The sequence below is a fragment of the Equus przewalskii genome, chromosome 15 (assembly GCF_037783145.1).
Source record: "Equus przewalskii isolate Varuska chromosome 15, EquPr2, whole genome shotgun sequence".
Classification (NCBI taxonomy): Eukaryota; Metazoa; Chordata; class Mammalia; order Perissodactyla; family Equidae; genus Equus; species Equus przewalskii.
The window spans coordinates 24,565,772-24,583,005 of NC_091845.1; the positions used below are offsets into that span (position 1 = coordinate 24,565,772).

Here is a 17,234-nt window from a genome sequence, read left to right on the forward strand (position 1 = left end):
CCTCCTGTCCAGTCTCAGGCCACTGTCTGAGAGGTCTTTTATAGCCTGAAGCAGGGCCAGCCATGGACACCAGCAGAAAGGGGCTGGAGCCTGAGGGTTTTTGTGCTGTATCACCTTGCTTAGTCCCTGGGACCTCCAGGAACATTCCATAGGAGTCAAACTATATGGCTGTCAGGCTCTGATGGGTTTGGCTGTGTGACCACTTCTGGCCTCGGGATTCTTGTGGGCCTGTGAGTGTCCTGTCCCACTGAGACCCTGCTGACCGTGGCTCAACGTTCAGTAGAGAGTTAGGCAACCCCATGTGACCTGATGGTGACCTTTGCTTTCCTCTGCCCTTTCTCAGGATTCTGTCCTTCAACAATCTCACCCGGCTGGATGAGGAGAGCCTGGCCGACCTGAGTAGCTTGAGCATCCTGCGCCTCAGCCACAATTCCATCAGCCACATCGCAGAAGGCGCCTTCAAGGGACTCAAAAACCTGCGCGTCTTGTACGTCTTTCACTGTGAGGCTGACGGAGTGAAGGGGCCCCCGCGGGGAGAGCAGAGCAGAGCCATCCACCGGCTTTGTTGAGTTCCCTTAGCCTTGGCTTTGAGTCAGAATGGGATCCAAAGCTGACCTGTTAGCAGTCTCAAACTTCCATATGATCAACTGGAAAAGAAGTGATCGGGCAGAAAAATCTCGCTCACTCCCCTCAGGAGGGCGCCTCTAGAGTGATGATGGCTCAGAGAAACTTCTTGTTATGGGAGTGGTACTTCCCGCATTGCGCTTAGCGGACTCCTTGGGAAGTGTCCCCAGGCCGAGTGCTGGAGCGGCCTCCAGGGTGGCAGCCGTGGGGTCGGTCTTTCCGACCCTGAGCCTGCCTGCTAGGACTTCTGTTGTTAGATCCTAAGTATTTTTTATCTGAGCCAAGGGAATACTGAGGCTTATCTCTCAGGGCCAGCATTTGAACTTCTTCAGCACAGCCCATGTCCAAGAGAAAGGTAATTAGGGAGTCCTGTGTCCTTCCTGGAGCCTCACTGGGAGTCATTTAACAAAATGGAGGTGATAATGTCATTTCCCTGTAAGTTCCTAGTTAGGTGGGGTTGCCAGAAGTTGCTGCAGGATGCTTTTCTGGGACTTCACATTTTTCAGTTGTTGGGGCCAGCCCGGTGGCATAGTGGTTAATTAAGTTCACGTGCTCTGCTTCAGTGGCTCCAGGGTTCACAGCTTCAGATCCTGGGCACAGACCTACACACTCTCATCCAGCCATGCTGTGGTAGTAACCCACATACACAACAGAGGAAGATTGGCACAGATGTTAACTCAGGGACAATTTTCCTCACCAAAAAAAAAAGGAAAATTTTTCAGTTGTTGGCGTCCGAAAACGTCCAGTCAACTATGAGCATAAAGCCCCCAAAGAGGGGCATATCGTTTCCACCAGGCAGTGGTAGTGAGTTCGAGGCCTCCTTCCCAGGCATTCCCCGCTGCAGAGAGACGAGCTCTCCCAGGGTGGAAAGGATGAAGCCTCTGCACTTGCACCTGGAGGAGAGGGCAGAGGGGGCTTTGATGCTGTGCCATTGTTGGGGAGTGTGAAAGAGCCCGGACGCCAGGCTATTCAAGCTGAGGTCGGCCTTGGAGCCTGCGCGGGCCTGAAGAACAAGGCTGGGAACATTCAGACTGAGTGTGCCAGAAAGAGGAGGACAACTTTGGCAGCCAGGGCCAGGAGCAGGGAGACAGGCACACAAAGCCGCAGCCCCAGGTCCCTGGTCCTTCAGTGTGAAGACAACAAGGAGGAACCCAGTGAAAGGAGAGGTCCCTTCCAGCAGCTGAATCTCGGCTCCTTGAGCTTCCTGCTGTAAAATAAAGGTCAGAGCAAGCATTTCAGTTTGCAGTCAGAGCTCCCCTCCCTGTTGGCAATGTCGGTTCCTTCTGAAGGCTCTCATGGGAGCCAAGCATAGCATCCCTTTCTGTTCCTGGCCCACGTCTGCAAGGACCTGGGAGAGGGAGGTGTAGGAACCAAGAACCTTGTGGAAAGTTGGAGAGGGCTGACCGTGTGGCAGATGGGGGCCAGGTCACCAGGTGGGATGTTTCGCCTGGCACTATGACCTGTCCTTGGAAGCTGGGGGAGGAAGCTGAGTCACCGGCCTTGTGATTTGCATTGTTGGAGGAGACTGGGCTCAAAAGTTGGCTTTATCCTCCCCTACTGGCAAGTGGGCCACAAGTCTGACTCAGCACCCAGATGTCGTCCCTGGCTCAGAGTCAGCGCCTGTGCAGGCCGTGTGAGGAGATGGGGGCTCAGGGCTGCAAACCCACATGCCAGCATCAAAGTGGCCCCTGTGCCAAAGCCTCGTTATTTGCCATCCCTTTCCTCCACATGCCTCTTGTTTCTCAGTCAAGTCCAGGAAAGGGGCTCTGGTGGGTGTGAGAGCAGACACGAACCTTAAGGAACCTTTTGGGCTGACTCTCAGTGCCAGCAGCCAGATGTCCTCTCTTTGGGGACAGAATACAAAGCAGGCTTTTCCGAGGACTGTCTGCACCCCCACCCTCCCTGGGGCCCGGCCTTAGCAGACTAGGGAGCAGCAGATGGGGCCAGGGAAACTGCCTGTTTGAGGCGTGTGTCAGCTTTGCGAGACGACTGAGAAAGCAGGGCCCACTGCAAGGTGTGCACAGCTGGGCTTCCCGGGGCTCAGTGGTCACGCTTCTCTTCACTGTACCTTACGGCTGGGCAGCTAGAATACACCCAGGTGTTTTTTGAGCTTCAAGGTGGCAGATTGGGTGTCAGTCTGCTCTCCCACTTCATGTTGAAGAATGAGTTGAGAACTGAGACCGATGGTGAGCTTTGTCTGTCTTCTCCCCAGGGATCTGGACCATAACGACATTTCGGGCACCATAGAGGACACCACTGGTGCTTTCACAGGGCTTGACAGCCTCAGCAAGCTGTGAGTATCCCGGGGTTGGAAGCTCTGTGGAGCACGAACACAGAAGATGGTTCTGCGGCTCCCCGCCCCTTTTCTTCTGGGCCCAGCCTGGGGAGGGCTGGCTCGCATTTCTCTGCCTTTGTTTGGGAAGAAAAGTCTGGATAAGGAGCGGGAGGCAGCACATCTTCTCTCTGGCCAGTGGTCTCCTTGCTGCCCTGGGCATTGGTTTCTTTGGGGCTGAAGACCTGTTGTCTGGAGGCCTGTTGGATATTCTCTCCCCTTGAGTTCGTGACTGACATGAAAACAGCCACATTTTTTTGTTGTTCTTTGCACAAAGGAGTCTTGCCTTCTTACTCAGTTTCTAGAAATTGTGTGAAGTGTCTAAAGCTGAGTAACTCTTGATGGTTTTGCATCTTCGGTCAGTGTTTTTGTTGTCAATCATAATCTTAGAAACAATCATTACCAAAGGTAAGGTGGTAGCTGTTTTTTATTACAGATTTCTGGTGTTTTTGTTCTGTGTTTTTGAAGCTCCTAGAATTTGCCAGTTATTCTGCCAGGTGTGCGCGTGTGTGTTATATCTAATGGTCTCGTGGGGGCAGGCTGTGGTATCCAGCCTTTTTGGAGTTGAGGAAACAGAGGAGCGGGGATTTTTCCCAAGACCACACAGCTGGCAGGTGGCAGGGTCAGGACTTGCCTGTCTCCCACGTGTTGTCCTGCCCTCTTTCTCTCTGCATCTCTCCAGCACTTTCTGCAGCTGCCACCCAAGGAACATACGGGAGTGGGGACTGGAGCGATTGTTACTGCTTACCAGCAACTCAGAGGGAGGGTTCAGAGGAGGAGAAGACAGTCACCCCTCCACTTCCCGAGTCCGTTCTGGTGACAGTGAGCTGGGCAGAGTGCGTGTGTAAATATTTTGAAAGCAGCTGCAGAGCACGAGGCTCAGAGAAAGCCGGAAAGCCTGTGGTGGGGAGAGTCTTTCTGTACAGGTCATGTTTCTAATTTGTTTTGAAAAGTGGGGTTTTCACACCTTTTATACTCAGAGAGTTCTGAGTCAGAATAAGGTATTTTGGCTCTCTGAGGATTGTGTCTCTTCTGGGGCCTCCCGATAGCATGTCAAAAATGCCTGTCAGTCTTTCATTTTGTTCCCTAACAAAACGCTCCCTGCTCCCTCACCTCCTGGTGCCTTTTCCCAGCAAGCTCGGGAGGAGCCAGGACAGCACGGGGGGCAGGCATGGGCCCCCACTGACCGGAGGAGCCCCGGCTTGGCGTGCGGTTGCTGGGGCGGAGCGCACCTGAGCAGCCTTTCAGCACAAGCCTTGCTAGTCGATGCCTTCCCCGGCCCCAGCCGTAACTCATGGGTAGGGCAGGGTGGGGACAGTGGACGCACCACTGGGTCCTTTGCAGGGCATGTCCCTCCAGTGAAATCTGGAGCCATTAGGTCTTGTGGCTTCCAGGAGGTTTTTCCTCACCATGTGAAGTGCGGCTGGCCCTCGGGGGCGCCAGGACTGCTGGTTCCGCAGAAGCCAGCCTGTGACTGTAGCCTGGTGCCACCTTCTGAATTGTCTGCTGCCTGTGCCCCGACGTTTTCTCCTACTTCGACCTGCTGGACTAAGTTCAGCGGTTCTATCTGAAGTCCCAAGGAGTCAGCATGAGCCCCGTGTTCCTCGCTTGCACTGTGCTGTTTGACAGTCTCCCTGAAAGCAGTGGGCTCCACACTGAGCTGGGCCTGAGACTCCAGGGAACTTGTTAAAATATAGAGTCTCTGGCCTCCTCCCACCTGGCCTCACTGATCAGCATTGTGGGGCTGGAAGCTCTGTACATGTTTCTAAAAACAGAGAGATGCACACAGTTGGGGGAAATTGGAACAACAATAATTTCTTAACATCATTAAATATGTGCAGTCAGTTATTGAGGTGGGATGGTATGGTGGTTATATTGCAAAAGAAAACAAAGAATCCTCTTCTTCTGGGATAAAAAAAGACAACAGTGTGATGCCTGTGATTTGTATCACCGGTGTCCGGCCGGGCTGGGGAACGGGAGGCGGGTAGGAGTGTGTTAGCATAGAGAAGGGCTGTCGTGTCATGTCATCAGCTCATTCATCCTATGGGGCTGCAGTCAGTGCCCTGAGTCCCCCTGGCCTGGCGCGGGTTCGCCTTTGAAGCCCTTGAGGGATGGTGTTAGGGATCCACCTGAGAATGGGAAGGGAGACACTCTCTGGGCTTCACTCAGTTCCTCAAGAACCTGGGGTCCTTCCCGCCATGCAAGTGGCTGGGCCTAAATGAAAATGTTTTCTGAGAAAGGAACAAGTGAGCAGCATAGCCGTAAAAGGCTTCCTCCTGTGAAGATTGGGTGGATGTTGCCTGCCCCTAATTTTTCCAGCTGCTGAACGCAGCCATTTTGGATAATTCTTCAGACAGGAGCTTCCTGGCAAGGCGAGAACATTCCTAGACTCTAGCGAGTTCCTTTCTTGCTAGTTTGCCTGTGATGATTATACTCACCTACCCACGGGCTTGCACAGTGTCATCGCACGTGAGGAGGGAAGGGAGAATTTCTGGAGCACAAATTAGTGGCAGAGAGGAGCAGTGGGCCGCTTGGGTACGGTGAGGGACGCAAGTGCCGGCCCCACGGTCCCAGCTTGCTGCTCGCATTCCTTGGTAGGGGTGGGTGTGGAATTAGACAGGGGTGGCATGTGTGCAGGGGAGTGTTGGGGACATGTGCAGAATTGGATTATGAGGCTGAGCCTCGATTCCTGCAAGATGGAGTGGGCCCGGGGAGGTGCTGCCCCGCAGCCAGGGGAAGACTGCCCCCTCTGATCTTCACAGAGTGAGGGCAGCCCACAGGGTCATTGACAAGGGGTGGGGAGGGGGAAGAGGGGTGTAGGTGGCACGGCTACTCTCAGTCTGTCCAGGGACCCCCCTCAGCCCCGTGATTGCAAGGCTGCTTTAGCAAGAGCCTCTGGGAGCTCTTGGCTGGGCTTCCCAGGCTGCTGAGAGGATCTGAGAGGTGACTTTCTGGGGTCACTGTCAGCTCCAAGCAGGTGGTATTCGGGAGATGAGGCCTGCTGTCCCTTCTAGGGCAGCCCTGGATCCGGTGCAGCCAGTCTGAGCTGCCCACTGTTGTGTGGCCAGAACGACATCCTCCTGGCCTGTCGTCCCAGCTCTCCTCTCTCCACGCAGCAGCCTTTCGTTGGAGCCGTCACAGTCTCCCTGCTTGAGCCCCGGCCCCAGCCCCAGGTGTCCACTGGGAGAATGCCAGGACCTGTTTTAATCCACCAACAGCATGATTAGCCCCTGCATAATTGAGAATTTGTTTTATTGCTTTTGTCACCATCAGAAACAACAGCCTGCCCTCGTTGTAAAAGAGGTCAGTGTGACTAATAGTTAATGGACGAAATAAAGCACAGCTTTTTCCTGGATCTCGTTTACGGGAGATTTCACTAAACAGTTCAGTACGTTTCCTCAGACCTGGAGCCCACAGTGACTCGGCCTGGGCATCTGAGGGGGGCCTCAGGGCCCCACGTGCTCATTCTGTAGGGAGGGAGCCCAAGTCAGCGTGGCCACCAGGTTTCCATGTGTTTGGTTTATTTGTTTTAGAATAAAAGCTTCAGTTTGAGAGAGGTTGTGGAAATGTTCAGGATGAGATTGTTTTCTTATCCATGCAGACCGCCTCCGAGAGAAAGAAAAGGCAGAGGGGTCTTTGGCCTCTGTGCCCCTTCACCCTCGGGAGGCAGGAGACAGAGCTGGCTTTGTCTGAAGGCTGAACTCAGAGTTTCTGTGGGGCTGCTGAAATGAGGACCCGAGTGGGGGTCCATTCCTGATGAAGTGGGAGGGGATCAGGAAGACCCTGTGGTGTGGCTGCCCCCAGAGTGTCCCCTCGGGCTTGCAGTGCCCGGGGAGCAGGTTGAGAAGGGGCCTCCTCTGTGGCTCCTGGCGCTGGCTGGTCTGGTCCGCGGTGATCCCGTCTTCCTGAAGGCAGCCTCCTGGGACTCGCCTCGGTGGCCCCAAGAGCCCTTTGCAGTTAGGTCAAAGCTCGGGGCCCATGTGGCGGGTGATGCCCAGGCTGCCCTGCCATCTTTGGTTTTCTTCAAGGCTCATATTTCCTTTCTTTCCTCCTTTCAGGGAGGGGCTGGTGCTTGCTGTTCTCCCTTGTTGGTCCCAGTCTTAACGCAGGTCTGAAGGTAGAGCTTTCCCCTGATTCTCGGTGGGATCCGAGACAAGGAGTTGCCCCTCCTGGGGAGGGGCTGAACCAGACCTACTTTCTCCAAAGGCCACCTGCACCTGTTGCCTAGGAGTCCCTCACCCAGACCTGGCGATTCTGAGACTTCCCAGGAAGTGGCTCTGAGCAGCCCACGGTCTTAACAAGCCCTACAGGTAATCCTGATGGATATCAGAGTTGAAGAGCCCACATATCCACCAGCACTGCCCTCGGGTGTTCACTGGCAGGCAGCCTCCTGTGCCTGCAGGAGTTAGAGGGACTGCCTTGGTGGGCTCTCATCAGAGCATCTGATAATGAGGAGGGAAAACTGGAATCTTGATTCTTTCATTACCAATGTCAAGCATACTCTAGGTGTCCTCCCCCGCCCCGTCCAGAAACAGACTTTCCTGTGGATTACACAGCCCAGTGGAAGAAGCTTTCCTTTCTCCCATGTGTATTGCAGGGGGCCAGATTTGGGTTGCTGAGAAAACTCTTAGCAGTTAGTGCTAAGGTTGTGATTGGAATTGCCTGGAAGCAGGAGCCCCTTCTCCTGGGTAGGCAGACCATGGGTACAGACATTAGATGACCTTGGAAATTGACTTTTGAGGACCTATCTGGGATTTAATGAACTTTGGGCCCACTGGCATCATTTAAAATCTGGGCTCTTGCTACAGAGACCAAAGCGCTGTGGTGTGCCCTGCAGGCTGTGGGGCCTTCTTGTGGGCAGGGACACAGTGCACTGTGGCTGCATCCTGGTGCCAGGATGCAAAGAGCCTGGGAATCCTCTCAATGGATGCCTGTTTTCCTGCCCTCTTCTTGCTCACTTCGGGAATCTTTATCCCTGGAAGCAGTTTTCAGAAGTGGGTGGTAGTTTTTAGTTCCAGAGTTTTCATTCCCTTCTCTGACTCTGCTTCCTCGCCCTGAAGCACTGATCAGTCCTCTCTCCCACGAGGCCATCGCTAAACTTCAGCCCCCCCGACCCTTGGGTGGTCCTTGGAGAGAGACAGCCCCGGCCGGACAAGGTGATTCCCACTTAACGTTGCGAGGGGCCTTTTTAGGCAAGATGGTGCGTGCAATTCCGACCTGTCATCACCGTTAAATTCTAATCAAGATAAAAGTATTTCATTGCAGAGAGGGGAATGCCTGCATACTTCAGACCCATGATCTCAGCACAGGTCGGATTTCCACCTGCCTCTCACTAGACAGACTTATCAGATGGCACCACCCTAATTGTGTGTTCTCTTTCTCCCAACCCTCCCTTGTCTCTCCCCGCCCTCCTCTGTTTTTTGGGTTTTTTCCCCTCCTGTTTCTGGATGTTTGGAAACTGCAGAACTCTGTTTGGAAACAAGATCAAGTCCGTGGCTAAGAGAGCATTCTCAGGGCTGGAAGGCCTGGAGCACCTGTGAGTATCTTGCCAGACCTTCCCTGACCCGCAGGCCTGCCAAATGTGGCTGCCGGGGAAGTCTGCTAGCAATTTAATCGCATCTTTGTAAACCGAGAAACAGGCTATTTGGAAACGCCAGCTGCTTCCTTCTCATTATAAGTCAGCTTCAACTTTGGCCTTTATTCTGCCCATGCCAGGAACAGTTACAGAACATATGGCCAGTCACTGAGCTCCCAACTAATGCAATTGGTATTTGGATAAATACCCTCCTCCCTCCTCCCGCCCTGCCTCAACCATCGCAGGCCCCTGGTCCCCTCTCCACTTCCACAAGGGTGCTTTATCCTGACCTAGGCTGATACCTCCACTAAAGCATCTTAACGGTGCTAAGGACATGTTGGGCTTAGCTGGAGGTTTCCTCTGGTGTGGTCGCATCTGAGAGCCTGGGAGGACGTGGATGGAGCCAGCCCTGAGATGTTCATATTGTCACCATCGGGGGCGGATGCCTCTAGTACTTGATTCCTAGTTTATTTTGTCTTTGAATGAAGTTTGACCTTAATTCTTGGGGAAAGGTTTGCCTGTTGACTTGCTGAGCAGGCTTTGACTTAGCTTTGATGCTGCCCTTAAGGCTGGCTTTAGTTGCAGAGTTACTCCCTGTGCTTGTGTCAACATATGTGAAACGATAGCCACTTACAGTGGAATTAGGACAGGATACGGGGGCCTGGCTAGTACCTGTGGTTCATTGACAAAACCAAGGCTGCTCTGAAAAATCCCTGAGCCTTTTGGCTCAAACACGTGGCTGATTTGAGTACCTGGAGTTTCTCTTTGCATAAGTAAAGAATGCTCTTTTGCAGGAATCTTGGTGAGAATGCAATTAGATCTGTCCAGTTTGATGCCTTTGTGAAGATGAAGAATCTTAAAGAGCTGTAAGTACCTGGGATTTCGTGGCTCTGATTAACATGAGTAGAGAAATTCAGAGTAAGCAATGCCTTAATTGCATCATGCCTTACTTTATGAGACAGCGGTGACCGCTTATAGTTGTGTGTAAGATGTCTTTTAAAACAAATGCCCTATGAGGGCTTATTCAGGATCAGAGGTCAGCACACTTTTTCGTAAATGGCCATGTAGTAAATATTTCCAACTTTGTTGGCCATAGTGTCTCTGTCATGACAACTCGACTCTGTTGTAGCAGAAAGCAGCCATAAATAATACATAAACGAACGAGTGTGGCTGTTTGCCAATAAATTCTTATTTACAAAAACAGGCAGTGGGCCTGCAGGCTGTAGTCTGCTGACCATTGTTCTAGACGATGTGAAATAGGCTCTCTTCCATAAAATGAATCATCATCCCTTTATTTATGTCAAGGACAAGTTTTCATCTTTTGGGTTTGCTTAAAAGGAAGGGCTTATATCGACAGAGGCTTCTTTAAGGAGCTTGGTGGGCTGTGAGCGGGGCAGAGAGGTCTGTGGGATGGTCACAGCTAACTATAGAATAGTGAAGCGGTGCCCAGCCCACATCTGTTTCCAAGCCCCTGTAGTAGTTCATAGGTGGTGGTGCTGCCACTGTAGTCGTTCACCATGGGCCCTTGGATGACAAGGGTTAGCAGAGCTTACCTGTGTCCCAGTTTGTGGCAGAGGACCCAGTCTAGGTATTCAGGTAGCAACACCCAAGTTTCCTTTCTCCTTCCTATACATTCATCCAATTCTGTAGCCAATAAGTCCTAGCCATAATATGAGTTCCCTAAAGGTCTGGCTTTTGGTTCTTACAAGTGCTGGCAAAATGGCAGATGCCAAATGATGGCCATCTTTGCACCCTGACCTCATCCTCATTCCTGAGGCCACTCCTGGTGGACCCTAGATGGATGCGGGGTGGGGTAGGAATGGGGAAATAGGCATGCAGTCCCCACAGTTGGAAACCAGAGCAAGAAGCAGGTCCCTGGTGACCTTCCTCGGGCTAAGTGAGGGGAGGGGAGGCGGTGTGGGCACTTGCCTCATGACATTTAGTTTGCTGTGAGATTCAAGTCTGTCAAGTAGATGCTCTTTCTTAAAACTGGTGAGTACGTGAGTGTTCCCTGTGCCTTTCTTTCAACACTACTGCTTTTGAAACTTTTCAAATATAATATTGGAAGTAAAAATCTGATTAAATGGGAAGAGGGTATTTTGAGAGAAAGAGGGAAGGACAAGGGAGAGGAGATTTTCCTTCTAAAAATTCAGGTTTCCTGAGACAGTTTTCTAGCTGGAAATAACTGGACCCTTGCAGGTGCTTGGACCTCCCCAAAATGCTTCTGCCTTGGCCCCCTGCCTGGGTTTCCCATCAGTGGCTGCATGTACCCAGCTCTGGCTGGCCCTGGGCCCAGTCCTCTGATGGGAGAAACAGTTAATTCCACTTGGTCTTTTTCTTTCCCCATCAGATGAAGGCAGGTTGTACTGTGCACTTAGTCATCCTCTGGGTAAATTTCCACAAGAGATGATTAGAAACACACTTTGAGCTGGAATCATGAAAATGCACAATGTAAGCCAGCAGAGTGCCTGGATGGCTGGAGGCAGGAGCCGTGGAAGGCCGTGCTGTTCGCAGTTGACGAGGCTGCACTTTTAATTGGTGCAGGAAGAGCAGCAGGAGTCGGCAGAGCCTTGGAGGTGCTGGCAATCCGCCTATCCAGTCTGTCAACCTAGACTTTGTCTTTAAAAGAATGTGTGTGTGGAGGGGAGGTCAGCAGGTCAGTGTCCTCGCCGTCAGGTTCCATTTCCTCTCCATCTGTCGTCCTGTTGGTCTTAACTCATCCTTCAGGAAAGCCTTCTCTCCACCTCAAGGACCCACTGTCTTCTGAGGTCTGGACTCCTCTGTTTGAGGTGGCTTTCACTGTAGAGGAGGTAGGAAATTCTCAAGGGAGGCAGGCCCCCAAAATACACTGAATATGTGGTATGAGGCTTAACTCTTTCCACACACATTTCTGATCTAGGATAAATGTCAAATTTGTTTTCTCCAATCTGTTCCTGTGGCTCAAATAAGACATGTCCCTGTCAACCACTTCAGTGCCTAACGACTCACAGTGATGGCCCCCTATCTTCCTCTAGACTTGCATGTGTAGTACCCATGCCTTCCTGCTGAGTACACAGACAGGGGCAGTAATGCCAGGATCCCCTTGATGGAAGCTGTCGGGGCTTCTGATAGTGGGAGAGCTCCTTTCTGCTCTTCAGCAGGCTGATGAGTTTTCCAGTGTCTGGCGGCAGTCTATCCAACCACCATAAACAGCCCATCCTGGGAAGCTCCCCACATGCTGAGCAGGAACCAGCCATTTCCTCATGGCTAGCCGTGAGAGCCCTTCCACCCCCTGCAGTAACTCCTCATCAGAATAGCCCTCTGCATGGCTCTAGGCACAGAGCTACCTGCCCATCAAATAAAAATACAAAATCTAATGCTGACTGAAAGGTCCAATATGGGCAAGCATCCCAGTTATAATGGCTTTGAGATAATTATTTCAGTCTTTGAAAAAGCACCTCCCAAAACTCTTTTAGGAAGTTAATGTGCCTAACTAATCTGGGAACAATGAGGAACAGGGAGGAGTCGATTTTACGTAATTCAGTCAGCCATTTAGGTTTTCTGGCTTCAATTTCATTCTTCCTTGCTGTTTACTAGTTTGACAGTTTCTCAGCTCATTAGAAGGCCAGAGTGAAATAGAAGAAAACGGAAAACCAATCCATTTGGTTTGTTTAGTTGATGTCTGAGGAAAACGGTGTCTGGAGAAGGAGGCCGTTGCTATAATATTGGCCCACCTGCCATTTTGGAATTTCTAGGCATACCGCACCTCCTTTTTGTCCCCGCATTGCAGAGAGAGTTTATTACAGGGAATTCCGTGTGTCTTCTTTCTCCGTCTTCATCCTTGTCACGGGCTGGCCTCCGTTCTTTAGTTCATGGCCTTAAAGTCTTCCAGGAACAGGGCAGCTAGAGTCTTCGCTTAACTTATCTTCGAGTGACTCCTCAGGAAGGAATGTCCGCTGAGACGGCAGTTCTGATTTCTGTTTAAAAAGCAGATCCTCAGCTGCTGAGAAATGAAAAAGAAAATATTCTCTGTTTTGGTTGGAGCCTCACAAAACCAAAGTTGTGCATTCTCATGCTCCCTGGGCAGTGGCAATTAACTAACACGCACTATTTAGGGAGCGGGCTGAATTCTGCCGGCCTCCTGAATAGCGCTGGTGTAGAGAGAAATACACAAACAAGAGGGAAGCATGTTGGCCAGTCTTCCATTTGGAAGTAAGAAAATAGGCAGCTTTGCCAAATAAAAAAATAACTGCCATACAGAAAAAAGCCCTTCCCAGAACTTGTTTCAGAATTTAGATCAAAGTCTCAGATTGAGTTTGGAAGTTCCAAGTAGCTTATCAGGAGAGTGGGAAAAGCAGAAGGGGAACAGTGCTACTCATCTCTATTGGATGGGCAGAGGCTTGAAGAAGTCAGCGGCATCCCCAGGTCATGTAAGAGCAGTGTCTGTCTTAGAACATGTGTGAACTCTAGGTTGTTGCTACTCCAAGCGTGGTCCTTAGACCCAGCGGTGTCAGCATCACCTGAAAGCTTGTCAGAAATGCAGAATCTTGGGTTCCACCCCTAACCTGTCGAGCTAGAAGCTGCGTTTTATCAGAATCTCAAGGTAGACTCTATGTCTTCCTCTGGGTCATTGGAGAGGAACTGTGAGAAAAATTATTTCCCATTGCAGCCTGCTGGTGTGAACGACAGAAGCTGACTGGAGGCGACTGACGGTTCTGTCTTCTGAGGGAATATCCCTTCTTTGCTGTCACTCATCCTCAAACGTTCCTTTTGTTTTTCTTTCAGCCATATCAGCAGTGACAGCTTCCTGTGCGACTGCCAGCTGAAGTGGCTGCCCCCGTGGTTACTGAGCAGGATGCTGCAGACCTTTGTGACAGCCACCTGTGCCCACCCAGAATCACTGAAGGGCCAGAGCATCTTCTCTGTGCCGCCAGAGAGTTTCGTGTGTGGTAAGACCGTCTTTGTGATATTTTTTTCCATGAAGGGCAAGGAGGTCAGGAGGAACTCTTCATTATGGGAGTGATTCCTGCGATCACAGTTAAACCCCAACCCATGGTTACCAACCAGCGGCTGGATGTAATTTATTTCCCACTGAAACCACACACAGCATTTACGGTACCGTCGCCTCATTATGTGGTTCTCGGAGTACATGCATTTAATCAGAAGGGAGCACGAGTTGGTTCAATTACAAATCAGAATAATCAGTTACAGGAAGATCGTTGTGTTGTTTCAAGAGGGTTCTGGTGCCTGGGTTTAGCTGTGAATTTACTCAGTGTATGAGGTTGGGGTTTTAATGTGTGTTTCTTTCCAACCCCAAGAATGAAAGGTTAAATACAGGAAGAACGAGTCTCAGGAGAACAGTTGCTGTAGTAAAAATAATTCCTTGATGTTGACTTGCACTCTTGCTGTTTCCAAACCACTGAAATCTGCACTTGTAGCTTTAAATTCTTATTTCCTTCTGATTGTTGCTTCCTAGCTCTTGCCATCTTGTTGGCCAGGGATGGTTGAGATCCAAGTTTGGTTGCAAAGAGCACAGAAAATGCTGAACCACTGAATACACACACGTACGCAGACACACATATACGCAGATACACACACACACACGCTCAGATAGGAATGATGCAGCCTCATGGTCAGTGAGGTGTGGTCAAAGAATGCGATGGATTTCGAGTTGTTCCTGGCTTCTGCTCTAGGCAGGAGTGAGGGTGGGATTTGCAGGCCTGACTGGAACTGCTGTGCAGATGCGAGTCCCTTATTGCCTTTTATCCTCCCAGTCTGCCCTGAGCCTTGGGATCCCTGCTGAGAAGAGCCTAACCAGGAGCTCCCTTAGTGGTATGGAAGCCTCTGTGGTCCACTTCTCTGTCCTACTTTTTGGGTATAGCAATAGCCAGTGTGTCTGCTGAAGTCAAGAAACAAGTGCCTTCCTTCTACACATCCACCCACCACCACCACCACCACTCCTGAGAGCAGGCTTGCCTACCTTTCTCCTGATCAAGTCCAGCAAGAAGCCTTAAAAACACTATCAACGTGGTAGCAGCCCTCCAAAATGAGCTTTTTTTACTGATCACTCTCAGGGGAACTTCTGTGTAGAACGTAAGGGTGCATATAGCTCCCATTCCCTAGGACAGAATGGCTGTGCAATTCATTGTTCATCAAATACCTGCTCCTTGGCCATTCAGTTGTTTATAGAGCTCTCTAAAATTGAGTTTTCTGCCCCTTCCTCCTCCCTCATGCCATAGGGCATAATCTTTCCCTTTGGATGAGCCTGGGCAGGACTTTTGACATGCACCCAACCTCTGGCTTGGGGCCCTGGCACATTCTGGATTGCAGCAATTGTTTATTTCACATCTCTTACCCCCACCTCTGCAGTTTAGCTCAGGCTTCCCCCTAAAACAATCATCAAGTGTTAATGGGAGTCATGAAAACACTTGGTGGAAGATCAGGGTTCAAAGGTTCAAGTCCTATGGGAACCTCTTACTCCTTTTTTGTAAACTTTAAATATAACCACTTTACAACCACCAAAGGATAGCTAGAATCAAAATTCAGATAATGACAAGTGTTGGTGAGGATGGGGAGAAATCTAAAGCTGCCTACACTGCTGGTGGGAATGTAAACTGGTGTAGCTGCTTTGGAAAACAGTCTGGAAGTCTCTCAGACAATTAGCCATAGAGTTACAGCATGACCTAGCAATTCCACTCCTAGGTATACAGCCAGGGAAATGAAAATACATGTCCACGTAAAAACTTGTACATGAATGTTCATAGCAACATTACTCATCATAGCTAAAAAGTAGAAATAACCCGAATACCCATCAAGTGATGAATGGATACATAAAATGTGGTATAGCCATAGAGTGGAATATTGTTAGGCCATAAGAAAGGAATCAACGATACAACATAGATGAGCCTTGAAATCTTCTGCTAAGTGAAAGAAGTCAGTCACAAAAGACCGTATATTATATGATTCCATTCACATAAAATGGCCAGAATAGAGAAACCTATGTAGAAAGTAGATTAGTGGTTGCTTAGGGCTGGGGAGGGGTGGAGGGAGAAGGGGTGATAACTGAAAGGTATGGGGTTTCTTTTGAGGTGATGAAAATGTTTTAAAAATTGACTGATGATGGTTGCACATATTTGTGAGTACACTAAAAACCATGAAATTGTACACTTTAAAGAGGTGAATTGTATTGTAGGTGAACTGTGTTTCAATAAAGCTGTTTTTAAGAAGAGAAATATAATTTGTATACCATAAAATTCAATCTGTATGTTGTTTTTTTATTTTTTTGACAGTTGAAGCACAAAAGTTTTCCATTTTGATGAAGTCCAATTTCTCTTTTTTTTCTTTTGTCATTTATACTTTTGATGTCATATCTAAGAAACTAATTCTTGAGACAAGGTCACAAAGATTTACACCTATGCGTTGTCTTCCAATTTTGTTCTTTTTGAAGATTGTTTGGACTGTTATGGTTCCCGTGCCTTTCCATACACATTTTTGGATCAGCTTGTCAATCTCTGCAATAAAGACAACTGGGATCTTGAAATAGGGATTGCATTGAACTCTAGATAAATTTGGAGAGTATTGCTATCTTAAGTCTTCCCAATCCATGAACATGGGATGTCTTTCCCTTTTTTTGTAGCTCTTCTTTAATTTCCTTCAATGTTTTGTAGTTTTCAGTGCGTGTCTTACACTGCTTTTGTTAAATTTATTCCTGTATTTTTTACTCTTTTTGGTGCTATTTTAAGTGCTGTTCTTATTTTCATTTTAAAATTTTCATTGCAGTTGAATTTTATATGTTCATCTTGTATCCTGCAACTATGTTGAAATTGTTTTTAGTTCTAATAGTTTTTCAGTAAATTCCTTAGGAATTTCTTTATATATGATTATCATGTCATTTGCAAAAAGGTAGTTTTACTTCTTCCTTTCTAATCTAGATGTCTTTTATTTATTTTTCTTGCCTAATTCCCTGGCTAGAACCTCCAGGACAGTGTTGAATAGAAGTGGTGAGAGCAGAAATCCTTGTCTTTTTCCTGATCTTAGGGGGAAAGCATTGTCATTCACCATTAAGTATGATGTTAGCTATGGGTTTTTTCATAGATGACCTTTATCAAGTTGACGAATTTCCCTTCTATTTCTAATTTGTTGAATGTTTTTATCATGAAACGTTGTTGCATTTCATCAGATACTTTTTCTGCATCTGTTAAGGTGATCATGTGGGAGTTTTTCCTTTATTTTATTGATATGGTATAATACATTGATTTTTGGATATTTAAACCAACCTTGCTTTCCTGGGATAAACCCAACTCACTTATGCTGTATAATCCTTTTTATATGTTGTGGGATTCAGTTTGCTATTTTATTTGTTGAGGATTTTTGCATCTATACTTAAAGGTCTGTAGTCTTCCTTTTTTGTAATGTTTTTTGGTTTGTTATCAGGTAATACTTGCCTCATAGAATGGAGTTGGGAAAAGTTCCCTCCTCATTTATTTTTTTGGAAGCGTTTGTGAAGGATTAGTGATAATCCTTCTTTAAATGTTTGGTAGAATTCACCAGTAGTAGCCATTTGGGTCTGGGCTTTTCTTTTTGGGAAGTTTTCAAATTATTGTCTCTTTATTTGTTACATCTACTCAGATGTTCTATTTCTTCTTGAGTCAGTTTTGGTAGTTTATGTTTTTTTCAGAATTTGTGCATTGCAGACAGGTTACCTAATTTGTGGGCATACAGTTA

The 17,234-nt window shown here is 48.8% G+C and overlaps 1 protein-coding gene across 3 annotated transcripts in view; it reads left to right on the top strand.

Annotated features, from left to right (window-relative positions):
• LRIG1 (leucine rich repeats and immunoglobulin like domains 1) overlaps nt 1-17,234 on the top strand; it is a 114,804-nt gene that overhangs the window by 86,053 nt on the left and 11,517 nt on the right. For 2 of the 3 annotated variants that reach the window (XM_008524013.2, XM_070576864.1), the window contains exons 8-12: nt 344-487; nt 2,837-2,917; nt 8,421-8,492; nt 9,326-9,397; nt 13,296-13,459. In XM_008524013.2, coding sequence (XP_008522235.2) covers nt 344-487; nt 2,837-2,917; nt 8,421-8,492; nt 9,326-9,397; nt 13,296-13,459 — 533 coding nt within the window. Of the gene's footprint in view, nt 1-343; nt 488-2,836; nt 7,267-8,420; nt 8,493-9,325; nt 9,398-13,295; nt 13,460-17,234 lie in introns of all 3 variants that reach the window. The other variant, XM_070576865.1, reaches the window with a different exon arrangement.